Below are 23,842 nucleotides of genomic sequence, written 5' to 3'. Positions count from 1 at the left end.
GGCCTGGCAAAATGTTTAACTTTGCCAGGTCGAAATGGCAGTTTCAAAATGTACTACAGGATGCAGATGCAGCCCTAAGACATGTTTTATTTTTTTCCAAAGTTTTTTTCATTGAGCATTTTAACCAAATACATGACATCAGCGACCACATTGATAAGAACAGAGCACCAACCCCCTGTTAAATTGACAATCTAATGATGGTACATGTTCTCACATTGAGGGGGATCAGCCCAACTCTTTATATATGTGCCTGCTCATCCTATTTTACAAGATACATTTATCAAACAGCCCCCACCCTCCCCACCCTAAATAAAGAACAAATGAAGGACGAATAGAAAAACTTGTGAGCATTGGTCTCTGGGTCAAATATATGTGTCCATCGTCTTTTTTGTATTTTACTTGTGATTGGCTGGTCCAGCCAGGTGTTACCTCGTCTCATAGCTAAAACTGAAACAGGTGCATATCACGTAATGAAGGAGGGCAGACCGCCAAGGGAAGGCCTTTTGTCAGGTAGGTGACCAGTGGGCCCCATTTATGTTCATCCAGAGGCGAGAATGCCACTGTGAGAGCACTGGTAGTGCTTTTTTACCCCGGGCCGCTGCAATCGCTATCTTGGCCGCTTCCAAGCATGCCCCCATGATGGCTTTATCCTGGTTTGGTGCTCTAGCTCTGGGCCTCTCAGGCCCTGAGACATGTTTTTAAAAGGCTACATTAGTGAGTGGCACAAAGACTGCTGCAGGGCCACTACTGGCATTTAATTTACATGCCCTGTGTACCTGTAGTACCACTTGACTAGGGACTTACAAGTAAATTATATGTGGCAATTAGGTGTCCAATTTTACCATGTTTCAAGGAGAGAGCACTAGCACTTTAGCACTGGTTAGCAGTGGTAAAATGCACAGTCTTCAAAACCAACAAAAATTGGTTCGGCAAAGAAAAAGAGTAAAAAGAGTGAAGGCAAAATGTTTACAGTGACCCTGCAGTGAGGGACATGTTTTTGTTGGATGTGCTCATCTGTAACCAGAATTCGGTCCAAACACTCAAAGGATGTGCACTATTCTGTCCAGTGAGGACTAAGAGTCTGCTAAATACAGGAGTACATCTTCTTCATACATAGAAGTTTGCCCCTTCCGGTCACTATGCTACCTGAGGCCTGGGTCTCCCCATTTCCAGCGTGCTAGATATTTCAGAATTAAAGGAAATCAAATTGGAGATGGGGCATCCCTGTCTATTACCGTTTCTTAATAAGAATGGTTTCAATTGGGTCCCAATAAACTTTATCTTAGCTAATGGGAATATATATAGGAGTTCTGCCCAGCTACAGACTTTGGGACCAAACCCAATTTTCTTTAATATTGTGATGAATAACGTCCTTCAACAGAGTTAAATGCTTTTCAGCATCAAAGATAAACTACAATATATAGTCATGTCTCTGTTCATGTTAGTTATAAGCACCAAAGTAGGAATATGTGAAGAACAGGACCAACAAAACTATTTAACACTGTATTGGAGAAATTCAGGGTGATATAATTTAAGCCTGTAGTAGCAGGGTTGGTGTAGTTGTGGAAGTGAATTAAAAAATTAACAGTTTTAAGTGTTTAACATGAATAAGTCACAACTGGAATGTTTGCACTGTATTTTAACAACGATTGTTTTAAAGTTGACATTAGTGGACCTAGTTTTGCTTCGAATCCACTTGCACATTGTGTATTATTTAAAAGTTGACATGGATTCTTATTACTCTGCCTATACACCGAGAGCGGTAAATATGACTTTCAGTATTTTATAAATTGCCTAAATTGAATCAATTCTACATTCTTACTAGTCTTGTATCAAATATATTTCTTTCTTGGTTGTGATGTACCTGAAGAAAAAAAGAGAGCATAACTGTTTCATTTGAAGACCACTCCCTCTGGCCAAATGGAGGCTGTTTATATACTACTTGAATGTGCTTTTGTTTTCTTAGTAAGACATTGCAAGATTATATATTAGTGGTATCAACATGAGGCGCTTTTTGCTTTGCTTTTGGATGACACGATGTATTTTTTTCTTCATACCACACTGACTTACAATATGTCTGAAACCATTTTAAACAATCTTTCTTTCTTCCTTACTCCGCAAACTCGATGTCAGATTTCTATTTATTTATACTTGAAGAAATTTCGGGACTTCTGCTTACTCTATCCAGGAGGAAAACCCTAAGTTGGCTCTCTTTTATTAAAAACACTGCTTGATGCTGAATTGATTGACTAGCCATTTACCTTTTTGCCTTCTGTAAGGATTCTTACATTTTAAATTAAACTTTAAAGTTTGTATTTGATCCTTGTCGTGTAAGGATTTTCCATTGTGTTTTTTTTTCTATGTGGCTTTTTTGGGGTTGGTAGTAATTTAGTTCTAGTGCAGAGACCTCTTGTCGTTTGGGAGTAGCACATAGCCCTATTGGCCCTTCGAATGGCAAAAAGCACCAACACCGTTTCCACCTTTTGAAATGAAATGAAATAGAATTTATATAACTCAATAGCTACGTGAGGCCTCCCAGTGCTGCGGAATAACGCGAAAGGAGAGGATTACTTGCATTCATTGAAAAGAACAGTTTTTAGGAGCTTTCGAAATGAGAGCAGGTTACGCTCCTTCGCAGGTAGAGTGGGAGGGTGTTCCAGGAGTTGGCAGAATTATGAGGGAAGGGGCACCTGCCCATCTAGCCTTCCTTATTCTATGTGTGGTGACTAGGAAGGAAGACAGAGCGGAGATCTCTGGGAGGTTGATAGGGGTGATCATGGATTGGATTGCCACTGGGCACTTCTTCCGGAAGGCCCTGAGAGTCAGGCACATAGCCTTAAACTGGATCCTTGCCTTGATTGGTAGCCAATGGAGGCTCCATAGTGCAGGTTTCGTAGATTGCCATCGGGGGACCTGAAGAAGCATGCAAGCAGCACCGTTCTGAATGATCTGGAGCTTATGAATGGTGGCTTGGGGGGCTCCCAGGTAAAGGGAATTCCCATAGTGCAGGCGAGAGAGGATGAGGGCTTGAACCATGATCCTTCTCGCCTGGAAAGGGAGAAGGGGAAGGATCTTGCGAAGCATCCTCAAGAGGTCATAGCAGGTGGCTGAGATTTTAACGGCCTGGTGATTAAAGCTGAGCGAGCGATCAAGCCACACGCCAAAGCTCTTAATCTGAGTCTTCGGATCTCGAGCAGGACCAAGGCAGTTAGGCCAGAGCAAAATAGGATCGAATGAGGGTGAGTTGCCCAGGAGCATAAGCTCGGACTTATCCCTTTTCAGCTTGAAGCAAGAGAGTTTCATCCATTTGGCAACTTCCTCTAGGCAAGGGCCTAGGGTGCTAGATGACCTCTCGGGGTGGTTCAATGCCACCACAAGCTGGGTGTCATTTGCATATGTGATGATTTTAAAGCCAAATGGTTGGACGATCTCGGTCAGGGGTCTCGTATAGATGTTAAACAGAGTGGGGCTCAGGGAGGAGCCCTGGGGAACCCCACAGCTGAGAGACAGCTGGTTGGAGACATTACCCTCAAAAACCTGAAAGAACCTGTTGTTGAGAAAGGATTGTAGCCATGTTATAGCCGACCCAGTCACTCACACACTCTTAGCCAGTGGATTAGAGTGCTATGGTTGACAGTGTTGAAGGCAGCACTGAGGTCAAGGAGGATGATTGATGCCATGCCTCCCTGATCCAGTATCCGCCTTGCCTCCACAGTTACTGCTAAAAGGGGAGTCTCAGTACCTAATTGAGGGTGAAAACTAGTTTAGGAATGATGAAGAAGACTGTTGGATTCTAGAAAATCTACTAGGGTAGAAATTATATGTTTTTCCAGAATCTTACTCATCCAGGGAAGGCGCAAGATGGGACAAAAGTTGGCTAAATTAGACTGGTCAAGATTGGGTTGCTTTAAAAGGGCCATTACCAGTGCACACTTCCATGCAGATGGAACCGTTTCGGAAGAGATGGAGGAGTTGACCAGATCAAGGATGACAGGACTAATGGTTCCGGCAGCTAAAATCAGGGGCAGAGGAGGGGCGGGATCAGTGGGGGAGCCCGACTTTATTTTTGCCATGATCAAGTCCAATGAGGCAAGATCCAAAAGGGGGAAATGCCCTAATGTAATTTGAGTTCCGGCCAGTGGCTCCAAGGTCGGTGTCATAGATTGTTGATTCTGAAAGGCCGGAAGGGAGATGTAAATGTTGAGAATTTTCTGTTGGAACAACTCCACCAAGTTATTACACCTGTGAGTGCCCCCTCTGATGTTGGCTACTTCTGGGGCAGATTGGAGAGGGTTTTGGCAATTCGAAAAATTTCTTTGGGGGAGTTTGCCGCTAGTATTATTTTCTCCTCATAAAAGGCAGCTTGGGCAGATTTAATTCCAGCTTTGTATGATCTGATTGCCTCTCTATAAGTTTCCTGGAATCAGAATAATTTTGTCTCCTGGAACGTTCAAGCCTTCTACATGATTGTTTTAGTTCTCTTAACATGGGGGAAAACCAGGGAGCAGTCTTCAGCCTGGCTTGTTTGTGGGTGGGTTTCTTAGGGAGAACTACATCAAGGGAGCTTTGGATCCACTTGTTAAACTTTTCATTGGCCACAATGGGGTTCGGATCACTGGCTGGTTTAGTGGCTTCAATAACAGAAATCCAGTGCTCAGTGGGAAGCTTTCACAAATTCTGTTCCAGAGCCGAGATTATATTAGGGGAGAACTTGGGTCCATAGATTTCCCAGGTTAAGGGGATTAAAAAGTGGTCCGACCAAGGAAGTGGAGTGGGGGTGCCTAAAGTGAGCTCTCGTAAATTACTAAAAACAGGATCGAGTAGATAACCTTTGATATGTTATGTTATGTTATAATTTTGTTAAGCGCACAGCTGCCCCAGCGAAGGGGCGTCCCGGCGCTGTCAGTCTAATTATACAGAATAACAAAAGCTGGCCAAAGAAATCACAGTCCCCAAGACAATGGAAAGAGGAAGGTCTTAATGGCTTTCCGGAAAGTCAATGTGTCCTCTATGCCACGAATGGAGACTGGCAGAGAATTCCACAACTTAGCTGCCAAGAGCCGGAATGAACGGCCCCCGGCACGGCACAGTTTAATCCTAGGTATAATTACCAGATGTTGTCCCAAAGAGCGCAAGCTACGTTGGGGAATGTATGAGGTTAGAAGAGGCCGCAATAGTTCAGGACTTTTACATTTTAAGATTTTAAACGCCATACAGAGTGTTTTAAACTGGATCAGTGCGCCAATCGGAAGCCAGTGTAAGCCTCTGATTGTGGCTCTGGCAGAGCATCTACGAGGGAGTCCAACCAGTATTCACGCTGCCGAGTTTTGGACTCGTTGGAGTCGCAGGATCTCAGCTTTGTTTGCGTCCAGAAGCAGCACGCTCGCATAGTCCAGGCGCGATAAAATCGTGGCCTGGACAATAAGCTGCCGAACTGGCGCCTTGAAGAACTTCAGGATGGGGTGGAGACCTCTCAGCAAAAATTGAGAGCCACATCCATCCACACTCCCAAGTTCTTAACCACTGGCTTAGGTGTTGGCATGGTACCCAGCGAAGCCGGCCACCAGTGCTCATTCCAGAGGGAGGTATTTTTCCCTACCAGCATCACTTCCATTTTGCTAGCATTTAGCTGCAAACAGTTGTCAGCCATCCACTGAGCAACTGCTGCCATCTCATCTCTGAACCTCGTGGCTGATATAGAAGGCCCTTCAGCTAGGGTGATGACCAGCTGAGTATCGTCAGCATACGATACCAGCGTTAGGCCTTAGTCTTTTGCCACTCCCGCAAGAGGTTGTACGTAAAGATTGAACAAAGACGGGCTCAACGCAGAGCCCTGCGGAACCCCCTGGCGATGGAGTGGGCTTGAGATAGAAACGGTGGTGCCGACACCCGGAAAGATCTGTCCATAAGGAATGCTCGAAGCCATTCCAAGGCCCGGCCCGTAATCCCTATTGCCTCCAGGCGATACAACAAGTAGTCATGAGACACCGTATCAAAGGCAGCGCTAAGATCTAACAGAATAAGCGCTGCACTCTGACCGGCGTCAAGAATCGTTCGTAAATGCTCAGTGGTGGCTAATAGGGCAGACTTGGTACTGTGACCTGGTCTAAAACCGTTTTGCGACGGATCCAAGATGTCATTGAGGCTCATGTACCGAGATAGCACCTTGTTCACATGTGCCTCTGCAAGCTTAGCTGCCCACGGAAGCAAAGAAATCGGCCCGAAACTGTCTGGTATAGATGGATCCAGTGTGGGCTTCTTAATGATAGGGGAAACCCAGGCCTGTTTCCAGGCCATGGGGAAGGATAGATTTAATATATGGCCTAATGGCTGCTGAAAAAGCGCCAGTGACTCCATTAATTGCGCCGGCCTCATGGGGTCTGACGGAGATCCCGATTTGACCTTCATACAGAGTTTAACAAGTTCTTCACAAGAGATCTCTGGTATAGCTGTCAAAGTAGAAACCCCATCTCTAACACTGACAGAACTCGGGACTGAGGAGTGTTGCGAAAATGTTTTGTACATTTTTTGCACTTTATTTACAAAAAAAGAAGCGAGTTCTTCGCATTGCTGTGCCGATTTTATATAAGAACCAGAGACTCTGTTGCTCTTCAGCTCCTGGACAATCTTAAAAATGCATTTCGTAGGGTTGGAACTAGCCCTAATTTCTTCGGCATAAAACTTAGCACGTGTAGAACAGATCATTTTATGATAGTGTTTTAGTTTGGCCAGGTAAGCAGCTTTATCACCATCTTCATACTTCCTTCTTCATATCCGTTCGGCTCTTTTGCAGTCCTTTCTTAGGGCTCTCAGAGCCTCAGAGTACCATGGATTGGAGAGCGACCCACGCCCCCTAACCCATTTAGCTGGAATAAAGGCACAGAAGGAGGTGTATGCCACCTCAGGATCAACCAAGTCCCCCAAGGGAAACTCTCCCAGGAAGGCATGAAAATCCTTTAGTTTAAGTTTGTGCCAAGGCCTTTTGAGAACCAAAGTGGTCCTATCAATCCTAAACGGTTCAGCTATCTTCAAGCTGGCTTTAATCAGGTAATGATCTGTCCATCCCATAGGCGCAGGCTGGGCTATCTGCACTGCTGGGATGTTAGAAAAGATAGGGTCCAATATATGTCCTGCTGAATGGGTGGCATCGTGTACTAATAAATCAAGCTGAAAAGCTGCTAAATCTGCCAGCAGATTACAAATAGCCTGATCCAGTGTCTGATCAAAGTGGAGATTCATGTCTCCCAAAATAGAAAAGTTAGCAGATATCACCACTGATGAGCTAACCAGCTCTAACAGAGCTTCGCTTTAAGGACTCTCAGAGTGAGCTGAAGAGCCGAAAAATTGGATATCAGTTCATTGGCCGGGTAGTCAGAGGGGTCATCTAAATGGAGATTAAGATTCCCAAGCACCGTAAAATTCGAAGGTGTACAGGCTAAGTTGGAAACAATGGTAGGGAGGGCAGTAGGGAATTGCCCTGGTGGGTCTGGGGGCGGTAGATCAGCAGACCAGAGAGAAAGTTGCCGGCTACTCCCTCCACAACAACCGGGTAAAACCCGTGGTGGACCAGGGAGCAGCGCGGGTGAAGAGTCAGGAGGAGGGTGCTAAAATAAAGTTGAGTGCGAAAAAGGCGCAATTTAAAAGCAGCTGTCACATGTTAAAATGCCCTTTTCAAGCACGCATACCACGCTCAGCTTGGCTGTCACCACACGTCCGCTAACTGACAGCCGCTTTTAAAAGATTATTTCAACCTTTAATGCTGCCATTGTTTCAGGATTTAGGAGGGCGGGGGGGGGGGGGGACGGGGAAGGTAGATCCCCAATAAACCCCACACTTGTCTCCAATAAGGTCATCTATTTGCACATTATATATAGATTTAACCTGTGGCAAACGCCTGCACAATCCCTACATTATGCCACTACACCTTCCAATGCTCATTTTTTACATCTCCGTTCCATCTCACAACTTATAATTCACATATCAATGATATTAATTAGCCTGCCTTAATGCCAAAATTCATACAGTTATTGTTGTTGGGCCAGATAATGTCATCTTGGAAGTAAAGAAAATGATGTTCCAAAATAGTCGCTCCAGTCATTACCACTTTTCCAATTCTTATAAATTTGAGTCCCAGGCGTCTTTAAGTATAAGAAATAACACTCTAAAATGGCTGGCTGGCACAACTGTAGAAGCATCAGCAGACCGAGTAATGTGGATACAAGAGGAGGAGGCAACGCACAAACTAAGAGCAACTGGTGAAGTGTAGAGAGAGCTAGAAATGGGCTTTGAGTCAGAGATACTGATCAGCCGCAAAGCTTGGTGTCAGAGAGGAATAAGGAGGCAGTGCAGGAGTTAAGGGAACCAAGGATGACTGGGGGGGCTAGGAAACAGAGGGGGAGGGAGAAACCGGCACAATGCACACTCCAAGTGTAAATGGCAAAGAAAAAGCAAAAAGAAAAACAATTCACTAATGTCTGTCATAGAAAGATGCACTCAAGCAATCAGAAAGCAGTTTGAAAACTAAATTCCTCAGGGGTGGGACAAACACAAGGAAGGAAAGCATTTGAATCAGGAGTTGGGAAATGAAAAACAAAATGAAAACCATCTACTCATGACCAAAGGCAGACTCCAGGGCACACCTTAAGAGTACATTAAGGTATTGGATACAGTGCTGTTTGTGACAGATGACCATATTGCCTGTAAAAAGAATGGAAAAATAGTTTACATTTAAAAGATGCCTTTTAGTCAAACTATGATACAATTGCGATGGTTTAAATAGTTTATTCCAAAAGCAAGCATTTTCTCTAATAAAATGTGCTCCTATATTACATAAGGTGGAGATATTCAGTATTCGTGAATATCTTAACAGATTATATGACCGATAATTCAAAGCTACATCCTTACCAGTACCTTCTTTAAACTTTATATGGAACCTTTAAGAGCAATTCAATAGGTCAGCTGTTTTTTTTCTCCCCTCAAACACAAATCTAATTCAATTTAGACAACCAGGGCCTTAAAATCAATGATGACACATCACCTAAAAGTCAACCCAGAGTAGACAAACTTTTTACTGCTCTCACGTCAAAGCACCTTTCAACTTGTGCCTCGAACGCCTCAACATCATTGACTGAAAATATCTCATTCCTGAGCGTGACAAATATGGAGGTTGTACCCTTGAAAACAGAAAAATTTGAAGCAGACAATAGTCCTTCTAGAAATGCACACCTGCAGTTGAAATTTCTAAGAGGGATGAAATTCTTCAGATCTATATCAGATGCCAAAACTATAGAGCAATCACTTCTACTCACAAGACTAGACAATTCGCAATTCTCTCCTGGTAGGTACAGCTTAAATTCAAAGTCGTCCGTCATGGGGGCAAGACAAGTTCGAGTAAGTTAAATATTTGTTTCTGGTACCCTCTCTCATCATGATACAATGTCTGAGGGAATTAGCTAGTTCCCAAGCTAGTAATCTCTTCTTATGAGATACATTCATAAAATGCACACCCTTCACAAGAAGTGTACCAGATTTGTGACTCTTCCAACACTGCCTAAGGGCTTCCTCATCCCACGCAACTGAAAAATCTCCTGATACCGCGTCATATTAAGGCTTAATAACTTAGTTACTTTGCTCTATTCACCTTTCTAGGCATTAATAAATCACATTTCAAATACTGTTTAAAGGAATATGCTTCAGTTTAGAACGGTTTCAACAAGATTTATCCTACTTGTAAAACCTATTGAATGCAAACTAATTCTAAGCAACCTTAGAAATGGAGTAATGCAAGTAACCATCAAGTAATGTACATGTTGCAATCTTGCTTCTATGTCATTAGTTCCTCCCATTCAATGCCTTTTCATTTGTACTAAATGTAAATAATTTCCCTTTAAGCTGGATCTGCAATTTTCTCCGAGACATGTTTTTAAAGATTTTACCATACCAATCTTTTATACTGTCAATCATCTGCCTAAACATGCTACGCACATGTACCATTCACAATGCTGTATCACTGCTAGGTAAAGCACTCCCACGCTTGGCTGACCTGGTTTGCACTACACAAAATGTAAAAAAAAAAATGAAAATAAGGAAGTTACTTATGTTTGCATTGTCTAAATCACAACATAAATGCTTTTTCAAGTGATTGCGCATAAATACAGTTATTTGCAGCAGTTCACTGTACCTTACCCCTCAATTTGTTCACCTGGTAGATGTTTTGAAGATGGATCTAAAATAAATATAGCAAAAAAATGTAACTCAACATAATACATTTTGTTTATTTAACCTTCATACTATACAATCTGTTTTAGATATAAGACCCTAAGTCTTACTTGACTGGTTTCTATAACTTACTATACAAAGTCTGCCATGTTTGCTATATTTTTTAACTCAAACATGAGGGTCACTGGGAGCCGACTGAACAAAAAGATTCCTTGCCCTCTGTTGCTCTTGCAAAACGATGGTGCCATTTTTAAGTGGTAAGTATGTGACGGAAGGAACATTTTGGTGCAGCCACGCCACTTCAACCTCACTGCAGATTCACTGGAATTATGTGATTTTAGCAGCAGACTTTTCAGCGTAAGTAAAGATATGCCACATATTCCACCATTTGCTGCATAATCTGCAGATTTATTTTAATAAATTGAATTTAGCTTAAACAGATCAAAAGTTATTAAAATAGTGGTGCCTCTAGCTGCCAATCAGAGGTCGGCTTTATGCAAAGGTTGCCTGGTTATCTTTTAGTTGCTTATTACTGTATTGGGGTGTTAAACTGGTACGAATGATGTAAACCCTTGGCCTGGACAGTGCTAACATGAACTAAAAAAAGACCAACATTGTGGAATAATATCACAAAATGTACCCAATTAAATAGCCTAATTTGCATGCTCTTGCCACATAATTTACTCAACCCTGCCTCATAATCTGGCGATATTATCTCTTTATTTACATGCCTATTGACAGTTTGCCAATTGCCCCATAGATTGTGCTTTATTCATGTAAGGTGTTCACACAATTTTGTACACAAAAGGGTTGTTTTTTAGAGTGAAATTACAAACCTAGTACTGACAAATGAACAATATTTATTTACGCTTACATCGCATAGCTCTTAGTTGCTCTAAAGTATCCACCATAACTTTCTGTAGTGGATACACTTTTAGATTATTTTTATTTTACAAGTAACAACATAGATATATTTGCTAGTGATGTGCCAGTTTGTTTATCCAATCTCAGTCTTCTATTCTATTCTTAGCCTACAAACCAAACTCTGATAGGGACTGATCTTCTCCAGAATCAATTCTATTATGCAGGTGTCCAGAAGGCATAGTGGGACACTTAATTGTCAAGTTCCTATCAACCCATGTCTCATTGCACTCATGCAACAGTGTTGTGTAATAGGTGTGTCAGGTCAGGAATCTAAGATGAGGTAATTTACCACAAGTAAGGCTTACTTTTCCAGTCATTAGTGAAATTTAGGTGTGCAAGAGACACCCACCAGGGACAATTTCTCCTCATCTGTGAGGAGATTGTGACAGGTGGAAAATCTTTCTTCCAATGATTCTGAAGGGGGGTTTGTTAAAGCCTGCTCTTGGCGTCAGAGACATTCGTCTTTTAATGGATGATTCAGAACTTCCTGAAGTTAAACGTGGAGAAGACAGAGGTCCTGATTTTTGGAGCTAATCAGGACATCTGGTCGAGTGATTGGTGGCCCCCGTCCCTTGGGGCGTGTCCTCTCCCGTCTCAATTTGCCAGGAATTTGGGGGTACTGATCGATTCCACCCTCTCCTTTGACCGTCAAGTCAGCAGGACTGTCTCAGCCTGCTGTGGAATCATCAGGGTCCTGAGAAAGATTGCTCACTTCCTCTCTCCCGAAGCACGGAAGCCGGTTACTGTGGCCCTGGTTTCCTCGAGGCTAGACTACTGTAATGCGCTGTATTTAGGTATCAACAAGAACCTTATTCAGCGCTTACAGATAGTGCAAAATGCGGCGGCCAGGCTGGTCCTTAACCTCCCCAGACTCTCCTCAGCTTCCATAGCCAGGAAGAACCTTCACTGGCTGCCCATTCAGTCCAGGATCTCTTTCAAGATCCTTTGCCTTGCCCATGGGGCTCTATACGGCTCTGGCTCGGAGGGTATTAGGGCCCTTCTCCACCCCTACTCTCCCGGCAGAGCCCTCCGCTGTTCCAACAAAAACCTCTTGTCAGCCCCTCGGTCCTTCAAAGTAAGGTGGGGTGGGAGAGCCTTTGCCTCCCTTGCTCCTAGGCTTTGGAATTCTCTCCCCCCTGAACTAGCAGGGCAATGATCCATCACTCTCTTTCGTAAAGCTTTGAAAACGTACCTCTTTGCAGAGGCTTATCTGTAATCTGGCTCTCCATTACACACAAGCTGCACGATCTGTAGGCACCTTGATGCCCTTGGGCTAAGTCGCGCAGTATAAGACATAATTCATTAATTCATTCATTTTAAGGAACAGAGTACCTGGAAGCAAATTAGGATGGCACGAGACTGAATAGTCATCAGACCCCATGTCTGAGAGGTGTTATGCTACGATTTCTAATCATATTGTCAACGTGAAGCACTAAATGCCTCAGGCAATCACTTGATGGGCAGGTTGCACACACGTCAGATACTGAGCCTAAAATGATTTCAACGAAGAGATAAGCATGCTTCTAGAAGGCTTGCCAGGACAAACTCCTAGGCATGTCTGTCTCTCTACTAAAAATTCTGGATATTGACCTCAGAGGCAATAAAACGGTTTCACAGATACTGGCAGATATTGTATCTGCATGGGAGCAAAGCAGGCTGCTAGGTAATATGGACCGTGCTATGTCTACAGAAGGGTATATATATGAGTCGTAGCCACATCCAAGACTGGGGCCATGGCAAAGAGATGCCTGTTTGGGGGCCCCTTTGAGAAGTAACCTTCAAGTCTGGAAATACTTCTACTGCCCTGGAAAAGAGTAAACATCTATGCAGTTTTTAGAGAGGCAGGTGACATTCATCCAGCTGCCTCAAATAACAAATGCAAGTTTCGGGGGGCCTGTGATGGAGAGGGAGCTAAAGGTGATTCAAGAAATTCTTCTTACCGCAAGGCACAGCCTAAAACAGTTGCTTTCAATAAAGTAGGGAAAGGGCCCACAGGTATACATGAATCTTTGCTAGAATGTACATAATTGAGAGTAAACTTTTTTCCCTGGGAAACCTGGGGGAACGTGTCAGTCGTAATCACCAGTACAAAAGACAGCATCAAAAGTATTCTATAAACAATTAAGATACATTTTTCCAATCTTAAAAGATACGTAAAAATATACAGTACATTAAAACAGTAACAATTAGAGCAATATGATAAGACACCCGTACAGCTAAAAAGGGGACAATGAGAGCATGTATAGAAAATTTCAATCTTGTTCACATTATCCTAAATTCTTTTTATAGCACACCAAAGAAACGAGGCCAGATAATAACAAGTAAAAGGGTCAGATAATGGTTTTAAAAAAAGTGCAGAGCTGGACGACATTGACTGAATTTGAGACTATGCATAAGTGGCAAGCTATACGTTTTCCTTTCCTCACTGTACAGATTTAAGAAGAATAGGAGTTGGATATCACACTGAAATGAACGAGCGTCACATGGCAAGCAGAAAGAGCATCCATAAAATAAGTGTTAGAGGGATATCCCAGAATAAGAGGAATATAATTCTATCGAAACCTTAGTAAAAGGTATCTATGTTGGGAATTCGTTACAAAAGATACATACGTAAAATCAGTAGTATTTATTCTGGGTGCTAAGTAATATATTCTTTGACCCTAGACTTAGTACAGTTAGACTGCCATTTCACTCTCTGCATTTATTTCAGTAATTCTTTCAATTCGGAACTTGAAACAGTTGTACATGTGATGGAATTGTCAAATAATTTGGCCAAGCCAATGGAATAGATACTGCTCTGAACAAATTGAAGCCACTTTATTTTACGTAAGCAATGGAGCTTGAGAGTCTCAAAATTTCTTGTGTTAACTTCACCTGTTCCCTTCTCCAGACTGAGTGCCACAAAAGAGGTGGAGCAGAAAGGGATCTGATCCCTAATAAAAGGAACGTCCAGCTCGAAGGAACATTTATAGGAAGAGCAGGATTGAGGGACGCCTACCAAACGTTTTCAAAAGCTATCCTAAATTCGTTTTAAAGTGGTTCCCCACATGGCTGCCCCATACGTGGCAACAGATGTTGTTTTTGCTTTGTATATCGTTTTGATTTTATCCACTGGTTAAGACTCGAGCTTTTTTTTTTATAAACCTAAATAGAGCCCCTATACTTTTTTCCATCACAAGCCCTCTGTTGGCCACCATATTGTGCCACGTGTTTTTTTGAGTCAAATAGTACCCCTAAATAACAAAGTATCCACTACCTCCAATTTTAACCCTTCTATATTCAATCTAGGCAGTTTTTTTTAGCTCTCTCTCCTGCCACAAGCACAAAAGACTTAGCTTAATTTACCCTCAGATCAATACTCTTCATAAATGTGGTATATGTCTCGATCAGGCTCTGAAGTGAATTCCCAGTCCGTGCCAATAGCACCGCATCGTCCGCATAGAGAAGTAACTGCACTGGGGTGGAATTAATGATAGGGACATCAACAGTAGACCCGGCCAAAGAAGCTTCTGTACCATTAGGTATATAATGACAATGAAAAAGGAGTGAGTACACACCCTTGTCTAACACCACAAGTGATTCCAATGTATCTAGTACATTCACCCTCTCTCCCATAGCGAACACAGGCCATGACAGAATAAATCTCATGGATAAAATGAACTATGGACTTCCCTATGTCCATGCCTTCCATTATTGACCATAATTTCACGTGGGCCACACAGTCAAAGGCAGCTGATAAATCCATAAAGGCCATATAAAGGTGGTCTCCCTTAGCCACAGTGTATTTGGCAATTAGCAGATTTAGGTTGAGACACTGGTCAATAGTCCCTTTCTAAAGCCATACTGAGTTTGAGTTAGTATGTTCCTTTTTTGAGCCCAAGCCTCTAGCCTATTCAGGAGTAGACGGCCCATTAATTTTGCTGTGCTATCAAAGATTGAGATTGGTCTATAATTTCTTGGGATGGCCCTATCCCCCTTTTTATAGCTCAGAATAATAACTGTCTTTTTCCAGGAGGAGGGGACACCTGTTTCGGCTAAAACATAAAAAACATTAGTAAGTAGTGGGGACCATAGCTCCTGCGAAGATAAAAAGAAATCTATTGGAACGGCATCAGGCCGGCTGCCCTAGATGTGCTGCTGAATTGATTCCAAGCACTTTTCATTTCATACAAGCTCATACAAGCTGAACAGATTATCTTCAGATGAGGACACCATAGACCCAGATGACAAAAGAGAACCCTCACCTGGATTCCAAATAACATCTTTAACATGGGTCAGCCAGGCGTTCTCAGTAACATGTAAATCTAAGGTGATCTTTGAGGAATGGGGCATTAATTACATTCCAAAAGTCCCTATTTTGCTTTAAAATTGCCGCCTGTGTAAGCTTGTCCTAGGCTTCCTCCTTTAGAGTCCTCATCCTATTAGTTCTTTTTACTTTGTATTAGAGGCTTAGCAATTTTAACAAGGCCACATCTCTTGGTTTTGCTCTCGGGCAGAATGAAGGTTCTTCAGTGCCTTGGAGGAGGCATCATCAAGCCAGCATGCTACTTCCGGCACCTTACGAGCACCCGGCCAGAGAAGATTACTGTGGATTTAAACTAGAATTCATTTGAATGCTAGTAGAGTTTCCTCATTAGATTTAATTTAATCCAAGCAGTTTGAGATTTCCTGGGTCATCTTAACAACAATACTGCACATACATTTCGAAGTGTCAATCTTTTCCCATTTCAGGACAATCCCATTTTTCCATGCAATTAAAGGCTTTGGATATCAGTTTCCGGGAGAAATTTTGCAAAAACCGCTAAGCAATTGACAGTTAATCTCAGCGTGATCACTAAAAGCATAACATTTGGTCTCAGAGTGGAAAACCTGACCTCTTATAGCTTCAAAGACCAGAATATAATCAATGGTTGAGTTGTGAGACCGGGAAGAAAATTTATATATAATCTGGTTGACCCATTTTGATGTCAACTGAGTTTATTACCTCAAGGTTGTTAATCACCAATTGTCTATTTAGTACATTACTGTAATCATTATGGTGAAAGTGGGGAATAGGATCCCCAATGCCATCAGCCAGGTCACCACAGAGTCAGCCCTACTACAGCTGTGGGCATTGAAGTCACCCAACCATATTATATCAAGAAGATTGTGATGGGCTTTCAGAAGATGACCAATATCCTTCTCTATTGATTCTATAGCTGTAGCCATATTTCCTACAAAGTTGTTGTTACAAAAATTAATTTAAAGCCAGTCCCTCCCCTTTTGACCTTCACATTAAAGGATGTGATAACAAGGCAAAGTGTCACTCGAATGAGCTGCTCTGGATGGCTCTGCATCGGACTGGAAAGTACAATACCAATCTATATTAATTTGTTCGATTTCCCAAGTTTCTTAGAAGCATAGGATATTGTAGTTTGTTACAAGGGAAAACGAATAACAATTGTTCTTTTTCTGGTTGTAGCACGCTATGTTCCAGGAGATAATTTTTAGAGTGTCCATGTCTACTCTCGATATAACGGTTTCTTCATGAGTGGGAGGTAGACGAGTGACACTCTGGGGCTTATTTGGAAATAGGGAGTCAGTCGCATGCTGCAAGGTCGCTCAATGGTGCATATCTAGTTCTAGTGGGCAGGAATGTACTTGCTAAAACATGTCGAGAATTGGGATGAAAAAAGGGACTAGCCCTGACTTTAGAACTACGGGTATACCTCTGTGGTTTGTAGAAAATACACTATAGAAGTGCAAAAATCTGAGTATCAGACCGTGCAGTATTAGGCAATATATAAAAAAAATGCTCAACCAATCGTTGATTATTAAAATTACCAACTATACAGTCCCCCGATAGATTTTGGGCCACAACCCATCCAGTTTACATGCCTGGCAACATTAATGTGTTTGTATAACTTAGGGTTACCCATATAAAATGTAGAGAGCCAGTGTAAAACCTTGTCCATCAGGTGGCCTGTGGATTTCTGCTGAATCGGGTTCAATTCGGGGGTGTTGACTAAAATAATAACAAGGGGGCAAGCTGCCTGTTGCAATTTTAATCTTCCCCCTTGCAAAGGGTTGTGGGTACTCTGAGAATTCATGGGGCCATGGACTAGGACAGCAGCAGCTCCATTGGCTTCACTTCCATTTATACCGGTACAGTTGTTAACAGGCCCCTCTCTCCCCGGATGGCGACCCTCAGCAGATGGGGCAGGATGAATTCTCGGGGGGTTATTAGTGCCCACAGCCCCAGATTGCCTTGGGGTATCCGTGGGAACTACTGATCTCCTTTTTGGTAATGTTTGTGTTGAGTGTGTTTCAACCTGTAAGTTTGATGTTGGGTTAGTAAAATGGGTGTGTGAATGGCTTAGATTTCCCTCATGTGCCCTTCCCTGTTCAGATCACTCGTACCCTGTTTGGCATAAGGCATCTCCTGGGGGCGGTGGATGTAGGCTGGGAGCAGCGTCTGTTTATGGCCCCAGAGGTGAATCCGTGGAGGTGTTTTTGCGAGCCTTAAGAGATTTAGTCATGGGAGCTGTTTTAGTCCTCCCCTTTTCCTCTTTACCAGGGGTTCCACTATAGGAATACTGTCGGCCCTAGAAGATTTAGAATTATTAGTCAGGGCCGAAGTACTGGGAACTGTATTATGTACAGACGGCTCTTCAATAGAACCCATTCCTGAGAGGTTGGGGGTTACAATGGAAAATCTTACCTTTTCTAAGGAGAGGTGGCGCACCGTAATCTCAATTCCCTTGGAGATCACATCCGCTGCCCTTATCAGGAAGGAGTCCAATGTATTGATAATTTCTCCTCCTGACTTGGGGGGGGGGGGGGGGGAGCGCATTGTTTTCCATTTGACCAATCCTTTGTTGGAAATATACTGAAATTAGACCCCAGAGGTTAGAGGGGTGGCCCAGCCGAGCCTTCTCCAAGTGTGGACAAGCCTACCCTTGGCCCGGGTGCGCCCCCCACACACTTTCCCCCTTTGAGAGCATTCCACAAGCGCAGGGGAAGATGGGAAATGTGGTCCCCAGTTGACCCCAATACTGCAGCACGGCTTGCACTCCTCCTGGCTGTCACAAGGCTGAATAATTAGCGGCTACACCAACCGCAGGCCGGCATCGCACTTTTGAGCGTGTTCTTCAAGCGCAGAGGAAGATGGGAAACATGGTCCCCAGCGGAGCCCAATACAACAGCACGGCTTTCACCCATCCTGGCTGTCACAAGGCTGAATCGCTGGCAGCTAGGAGAACGTGCATTTTATCCACAAGTGGGGCAGGCTAACAAGGGACAACTGGTTTTTGCATACAGTGTGGGTGGTCTCTGCTTAGAGTTTTATGGTTACCCAATTTAATTGACAAGGTATAATCAACTTTTTGCATAAACAGCTGCTGACCGAAGAGGTTGCAGAAATGGGAGTGCAATATGCGATCAGTCATTCTCATCAACACTTGTCAGATTTTCTACGCAGTTTGTAAATAATTAAGAAAAAAGAATAGTGTTGCAGATACGTAATAAAAATAATAGAATTCAGGTTCTGACATGTTTACAGGCAATTCAAGATGGACGGAACCAATCTTGTAAGAAACTGGATGTCAAGGTTGCGACCTTGAGGATACCTATCTGACATCGCCCATCTTTGGTCAACATCGCAGATTTTGGGAATTCACTTATTAAGGTCTGTGTTCTACCATTCGGTCTCCTCTTTGTATCGTGAAGCTTCACAAAGGTGCCAGGTATCCGAGTACTTCCGAGCTATGAATGTGTCAGACCTACAGTTAGATTACATGATCTTGATAGCTTATGATCAGGAGGGTCTTCATCAGCAAGTGCAAGTGGAAGTTGACATGTTCCTAAACTTGGGCAAGTTATAAACAAGAATAAGTCAGACTTCGTTCCCAAAAGGTCCCTGGTGTTCGACCTACCAGTCAACTATGTTAAAGATCAAGAAAGCACTCAGGGAGATTTTGAGAAGAGACAAGCTTTCGCTGCAACAGGTAGCAAGGATAGTTAGCCTTCTGACATCCTTTACACAGGTGATTCTGCTACAAAGTCCTTCAGAGGCAGAAGACTGTTCATTTCTGGGAGACTTGTCCTACAAGGAGATGATAGGCTTCAAAGGCAGGGGCAGGACAGAGATCCAATACTGGATGAACCACATGGAGGTCTAGAGGTAGAGAGCAATTTTTGGTATGACATCAGGTTTCATAACAAAATCAGATGACAATGGCCAGCTTGGGAAGCCAGTGGTGGACAACTTTATACAATCGAAAGGTGGTCTGGCAGAGTTGAATCTCCACATATATTTTGCACTTAATTGCTACTGGCTCCATTTGGTGTAAACATCTGTAGGAAGACAGAGTGAGATGAAATGGATGTGGAAGGGCACGACTTAATGGCAGTTAGGATCACAAGACCTGGAGTAAGGGATTTAATTATTATTAATGTATATGCACAAGGTCTACCTGGTGTGAAAGCTTCAAATACAATCACACTCCTGGACTTATTCCTTAACCAGTATACAGGATCTAATGACATAGTGGTGGCTGGTGACTTTAACTGTACATTCAAACCACTAGACACCAATGATTTTGATATGGGACAGGATGAAGATGCCATCTGGAACATTCCACAATTAACATTGGCACCCATAAAAAAATGGTCGGAGGCAGCCATTCAACTCAAAGCTTTGTGTGTGGAGCATGGCCTTAGAGCAGCCAACGGCAGAACCCCGTCAGACAAGTGTGGTTCTGTTACATATAGCACCAACCTACGATGTAGCCGTATCGACTATATTCTTGTAAACAAGGAATTTTGGTCAAAAATTGTCGATATGTCTGTTGAGGAAAGAGTCGAGAGTGATCACAATCCCCTACTACTGGTGATGACTGGTATGTTTAAATCCACAGTAGTGGCTCCCACCGTGGGTGCAGAAATTATTCAAAGCAACGATCAGACGGTTAAAATGGTCGTAGGTCATCCTGAAGGAGGATAAGCTAATGGAAATAAATGCCTTGGTAACGAAAGCAATTGAAGATCTCTCAGGATGTTCTGACACCCTAAGCTATGAGTCCAAGGTTGCTTTGGTCCATAAAAAAAATCTTTTAATCAACTATTTTTTTTTATTATAGATAAATTTAAAACCAAAAGTACCGTAAAACCCCCTGTAGAATCTTGGTATGGTAATACTTGCAGGAGGGCCTACACAGCACTATCCAAGGCAATCCGCACAAAAAAAAGAGATACTATCGACCAAGCACGTATAGACTATAAGCAGGCCCAACAGATAGCCAAAAAAGAATGGGAGGAAGAATATTGGCAGGAACTACATGGTGCCAGTTTAGAACGAAATATGGCAAGATTCTGGCAACTCCTGAAATGGGGCAGGGGCAGTCAGGGCAAACCACCTGACAATCATGTCCCTCCTGAGAAGTGGGTTTCCCACTACGCAAACCAATTTGCTAGGGGAGTAGATGACCCTCACATTCCCCAAGAGCATGTGGTCAACCATATAGGAACACCTGACCTAAGCTTCACTAGGAAGGAAGAAAACAAGTTACTTACCTGTAACTTTGGTTCCCCAGTATTGGTAACTTTCATAGATTCCCATGCTTTTGTATCATTCCCCGTCGTCGGAATGGGAGTCTCGGTAATAACAAAATACCATAGAGTAGGTACAAAAGAGAGAGGAAAGGCCTAGGCCTCATTCCCTTTTGTAGCATATCAGCCTCTTTTTGTAAAAGAGACCAAATATTAGGCATCAGCCAATCAGAAGAGCCTCACCCCTGGAACCTTCCTGAAGGAATCTCAGAGCCTCAGATTTTCGTAGCCGTTGTGTGCTAGACACCCTACTTGCTGAAGGCTGAGCTTTCCCCGGGGAGGTGGGTGGGCGCATGGGAATCTATGAAAGTTACCAATACTGGGGAACCAAAGTTACAGGTAAGTAACTTGTTTTCTTGCCCCAGTATTGGAACTTTCAGATTCCCATGTTTTTGTATCAGAATAGCAAGCAGTAAACCATCATAAACACAGTTTGTAAATAAGCACTATATATCATCACAAATAAAATCACAAAATGTGTTACCACTGGAAGGTGGGATAGAAAGGAAAGCTCACCAATCACTGGAAGAGGTTCCTCAGGACAGCCTCGCCCACTGCTGCATCATCCTGCTGCAATGACTAAGCAGTAATGCTTAGTGAAAGTGTGCACGCTGCTCCAGGTAGCAGCCCTGCAAATGTCTTTTATAGGCACCCCCGCAAAGAGGGCCGTTGAGGATGCCACTGATCTCGTTGAGTGAGCACGTATCCTGCCCACCAAAGGTTTTCCTGCTATGTTGTGGCAATGCAGAATAGCACTTGAAATCCATCTGGAGATCCCCTGTTTGGACAGAGGAAGACCTTTGCTTGGACCACCAAAGGCGATGAACAATTGCGAAGTCTTTCTAAATTCCTTGGTACGGGCCAAGTAGAATTTAAGACATCGTTGTAAGTCCAGAGTGTACAATGACTTCTCAGCTGGAGTGACTGGGTTTGGAAAAAATGTCTTTAGAATTACTGGTTCGTTCAAGTGAAAGTCTGTAGGAACTTTAGGAATAAATCTTGGGTTCGTCCGCAAGATGACCGTGTTCTTCTTGAACTGTAAAAACGGCTCCTGGATAGTAAGGGCTTGCAACTCTCCCACTCGCCTAGCCGATGTCAGGGCTAAAAGTAGGGCCAATTTCCATGACAAATATTTCAGGTCTGAGCGGTGAATTGGCTCAAACGGTTCCTTCATCAGTTGGGCCAGGACCAAGTTCAAATGCCAAGTTGGAGGAGGAGGTCTCACTGGTGGATAGACCCTGAACAGGCCTTTGAGGAATTGCTTGACAATTCTTGAAGACCACAATGAAGGACCAGAGTCAGCTCTCCTGAATCTGGAAAGTGCTGCCAAATGGACCTTGATCGTAGAATGGGTCAGATTAGACTTTGCTAGCGAGAGTAGGTAAGGCAAGATCTGATGAGGTTTTGACGTAAAAGGATCAACCTTTTCCTTCTTACACCAAATACAGAACCTTTTCCATTTTAATCTGTATGTCTTGTTTGTTGAAGGTGCTCTTGCCTGGGAAAGGATGTCCTTGATCTCCTTGGAAAGAGGGACATTCATGAATTCTCGCTGGTCAGGAGCCATGCAGTCAGGTGCAATGATCTTGGGTCTGGATGCCACACCTGTCCTCCGGACATGGTCAGAAGATCCGGAACCTCCTCCAGCTGCCATGGAGGGACTAGTGACAGCAGATGTAGTTCTGTGTACCAAAATTGGCGCGGCCATGCTGGCGCTATCAGGATCATTTTGCATGGTTCTGTTTTCATCTTCCTGATGAGGCGTGGAATCAGGGGAATCGGTGGAAACGCATAGAGAAACCTCCCTGTCCAGGCTAACGACAGGGCATTGCCCAATGAGCCTTGATGGTGGAACCTGCTGGCGTAAGAGCAGCACTTCTTGTTGGTTGGCGTTGCAAAAAGGTCCACCTCCGGTGTGCCCCATGTCTGAAATAGTAGATCCAGAACCTGCTGTTTTAGTTCCCACTCGTGACTGACTGATGATAATCTGCTCAGTCTGTCGGCGCCTTCGTTCAGCACTCCTGGTAAGTGCTCCGCCTTTAGTGAAATTCTCTGAAGAATTGACCATTCCCATATCTGCTGAGCTTCCCGCGACAAGAGGAGTGATCTCGTTCCTCCCTCCTTGTTCACATAATGCATAGCTGTGGTGTTGTCCGTTCTGACGAGCACATGTGAACCCTGGAGTCGCGGAAGAAAAGCCTGAAGAGCTAGCCTGATCGCTCTCAGCTCCAACAGATTTATATGCAGTTTTTGCTCGCGAGGGGACCAATGGCCGCTGACCTACTGTCATGCCTGCCGATTCGGTAATGCCGTGGTTGGCAAAGGCTTGGTTGGCGAGTGCCGCTAGGTGCTGATGAGCGCATGCGCAAGGACTAGCGCATGCGGGATTATACTATATAGTCCTTTCTTTCTTCTGGTACGACGCTTTGCGTTCCATTCGGGTTATGCGCATCGCTTCCGGGTTAGGGTGTTGGCGTCCGGACATCGTCGGGAGTCCTCTCTGCGGTTCCTCATCGTCCTCCCGTTAGTGAGCACTCGTTATACTGAGCTAAGTACGGGTGTTCTTTTGTGTTGTTGTATTCTGGTACTAGTTTTCAACCAGAGCCTGCTTGGTGCTGGGGTTTTGTTTTGCATTATTGTTGAACCTCAGAACGGAGGTGTATTTGAGTTATATGTACAGACAGGAGTAATTTAAGGTGTTTTCAGGAGCCTCTCTGAATTGCTATCGAGAGCCTAGAAGACTTCTGAGTTTTTGTTACAGACACAAAACAGGTACGACCATTTCCCTAAAGGGTCACTGGCTACACAAGTCTTACTACGGAGAGACTAATTATCTCATATATGTTTTAGAGAATCGCCAAAAGATGACCAGCTGACTTCTTGTGGAGAAACAGGTAGACACTCTTCTTACGGCACGCCACATATTTGGGTACATATATATATATCACTCCTTATATACAGATACGTCCAGGGTACGCATTTAGAGTTAATCTATATCCCTTACTTATAGGAGTGCTTTTGTTCTTTGCACCTCACTACCTACTTTTCTGTGAAGATAACAGAAGTAAAGTCACGTCTAGGTAGACGATTTGCACACATTGACCAGGTACCA

The 23,842-nt window shown here is 43.5% G+C and overlaps 1 protein-coding gene across 3 annotated transcripts in view; it reads right to left on the bottom strand.

Annotated features, from left to right (window-relative positions):
• Positions 1 to 23,842, bottom strand: part of MEIKIN (meiotic kinetochore factor) — an 836,714-nt gene that overhangs the window by 280,706 nt on the left and 532,166 nt on the right. For all 3 annotated transcript variants that reach the window (XM_078650675.1, XM_078650674.1, XM_078650676.1), the window contains exon 7: positions 10,186 to 10,225. In XM_078650675.1, the coding sequence (XP_078506801.1) occupies positions 10,186 to 10,225 (40 nt within the window). The remainder of the gene's footprint in view (positions 1 to 10,185; positions 10,226 to 23,842) is intronic.

The sequence above is a fragment of the Lissotriton helveticus genome, chromosome 7 (genome assembly GCF_964261635.1).
Source record: "Lissotriton helveticus chromosome 7, aLisHel1.1, whole genome shotgun sequence".
Taxonomy (NCBI): Eukaryota; Metazoa; Chordata; class Amphibia; order Caudata; family Salamandridae; genus Lissotriton; species Lissotriton helveticus.
The sequence above is the reverse complement of the archived record's forward strand: the minus strand, read 5'-3'. Positions and strand labels throughout refer to the sequence as shown.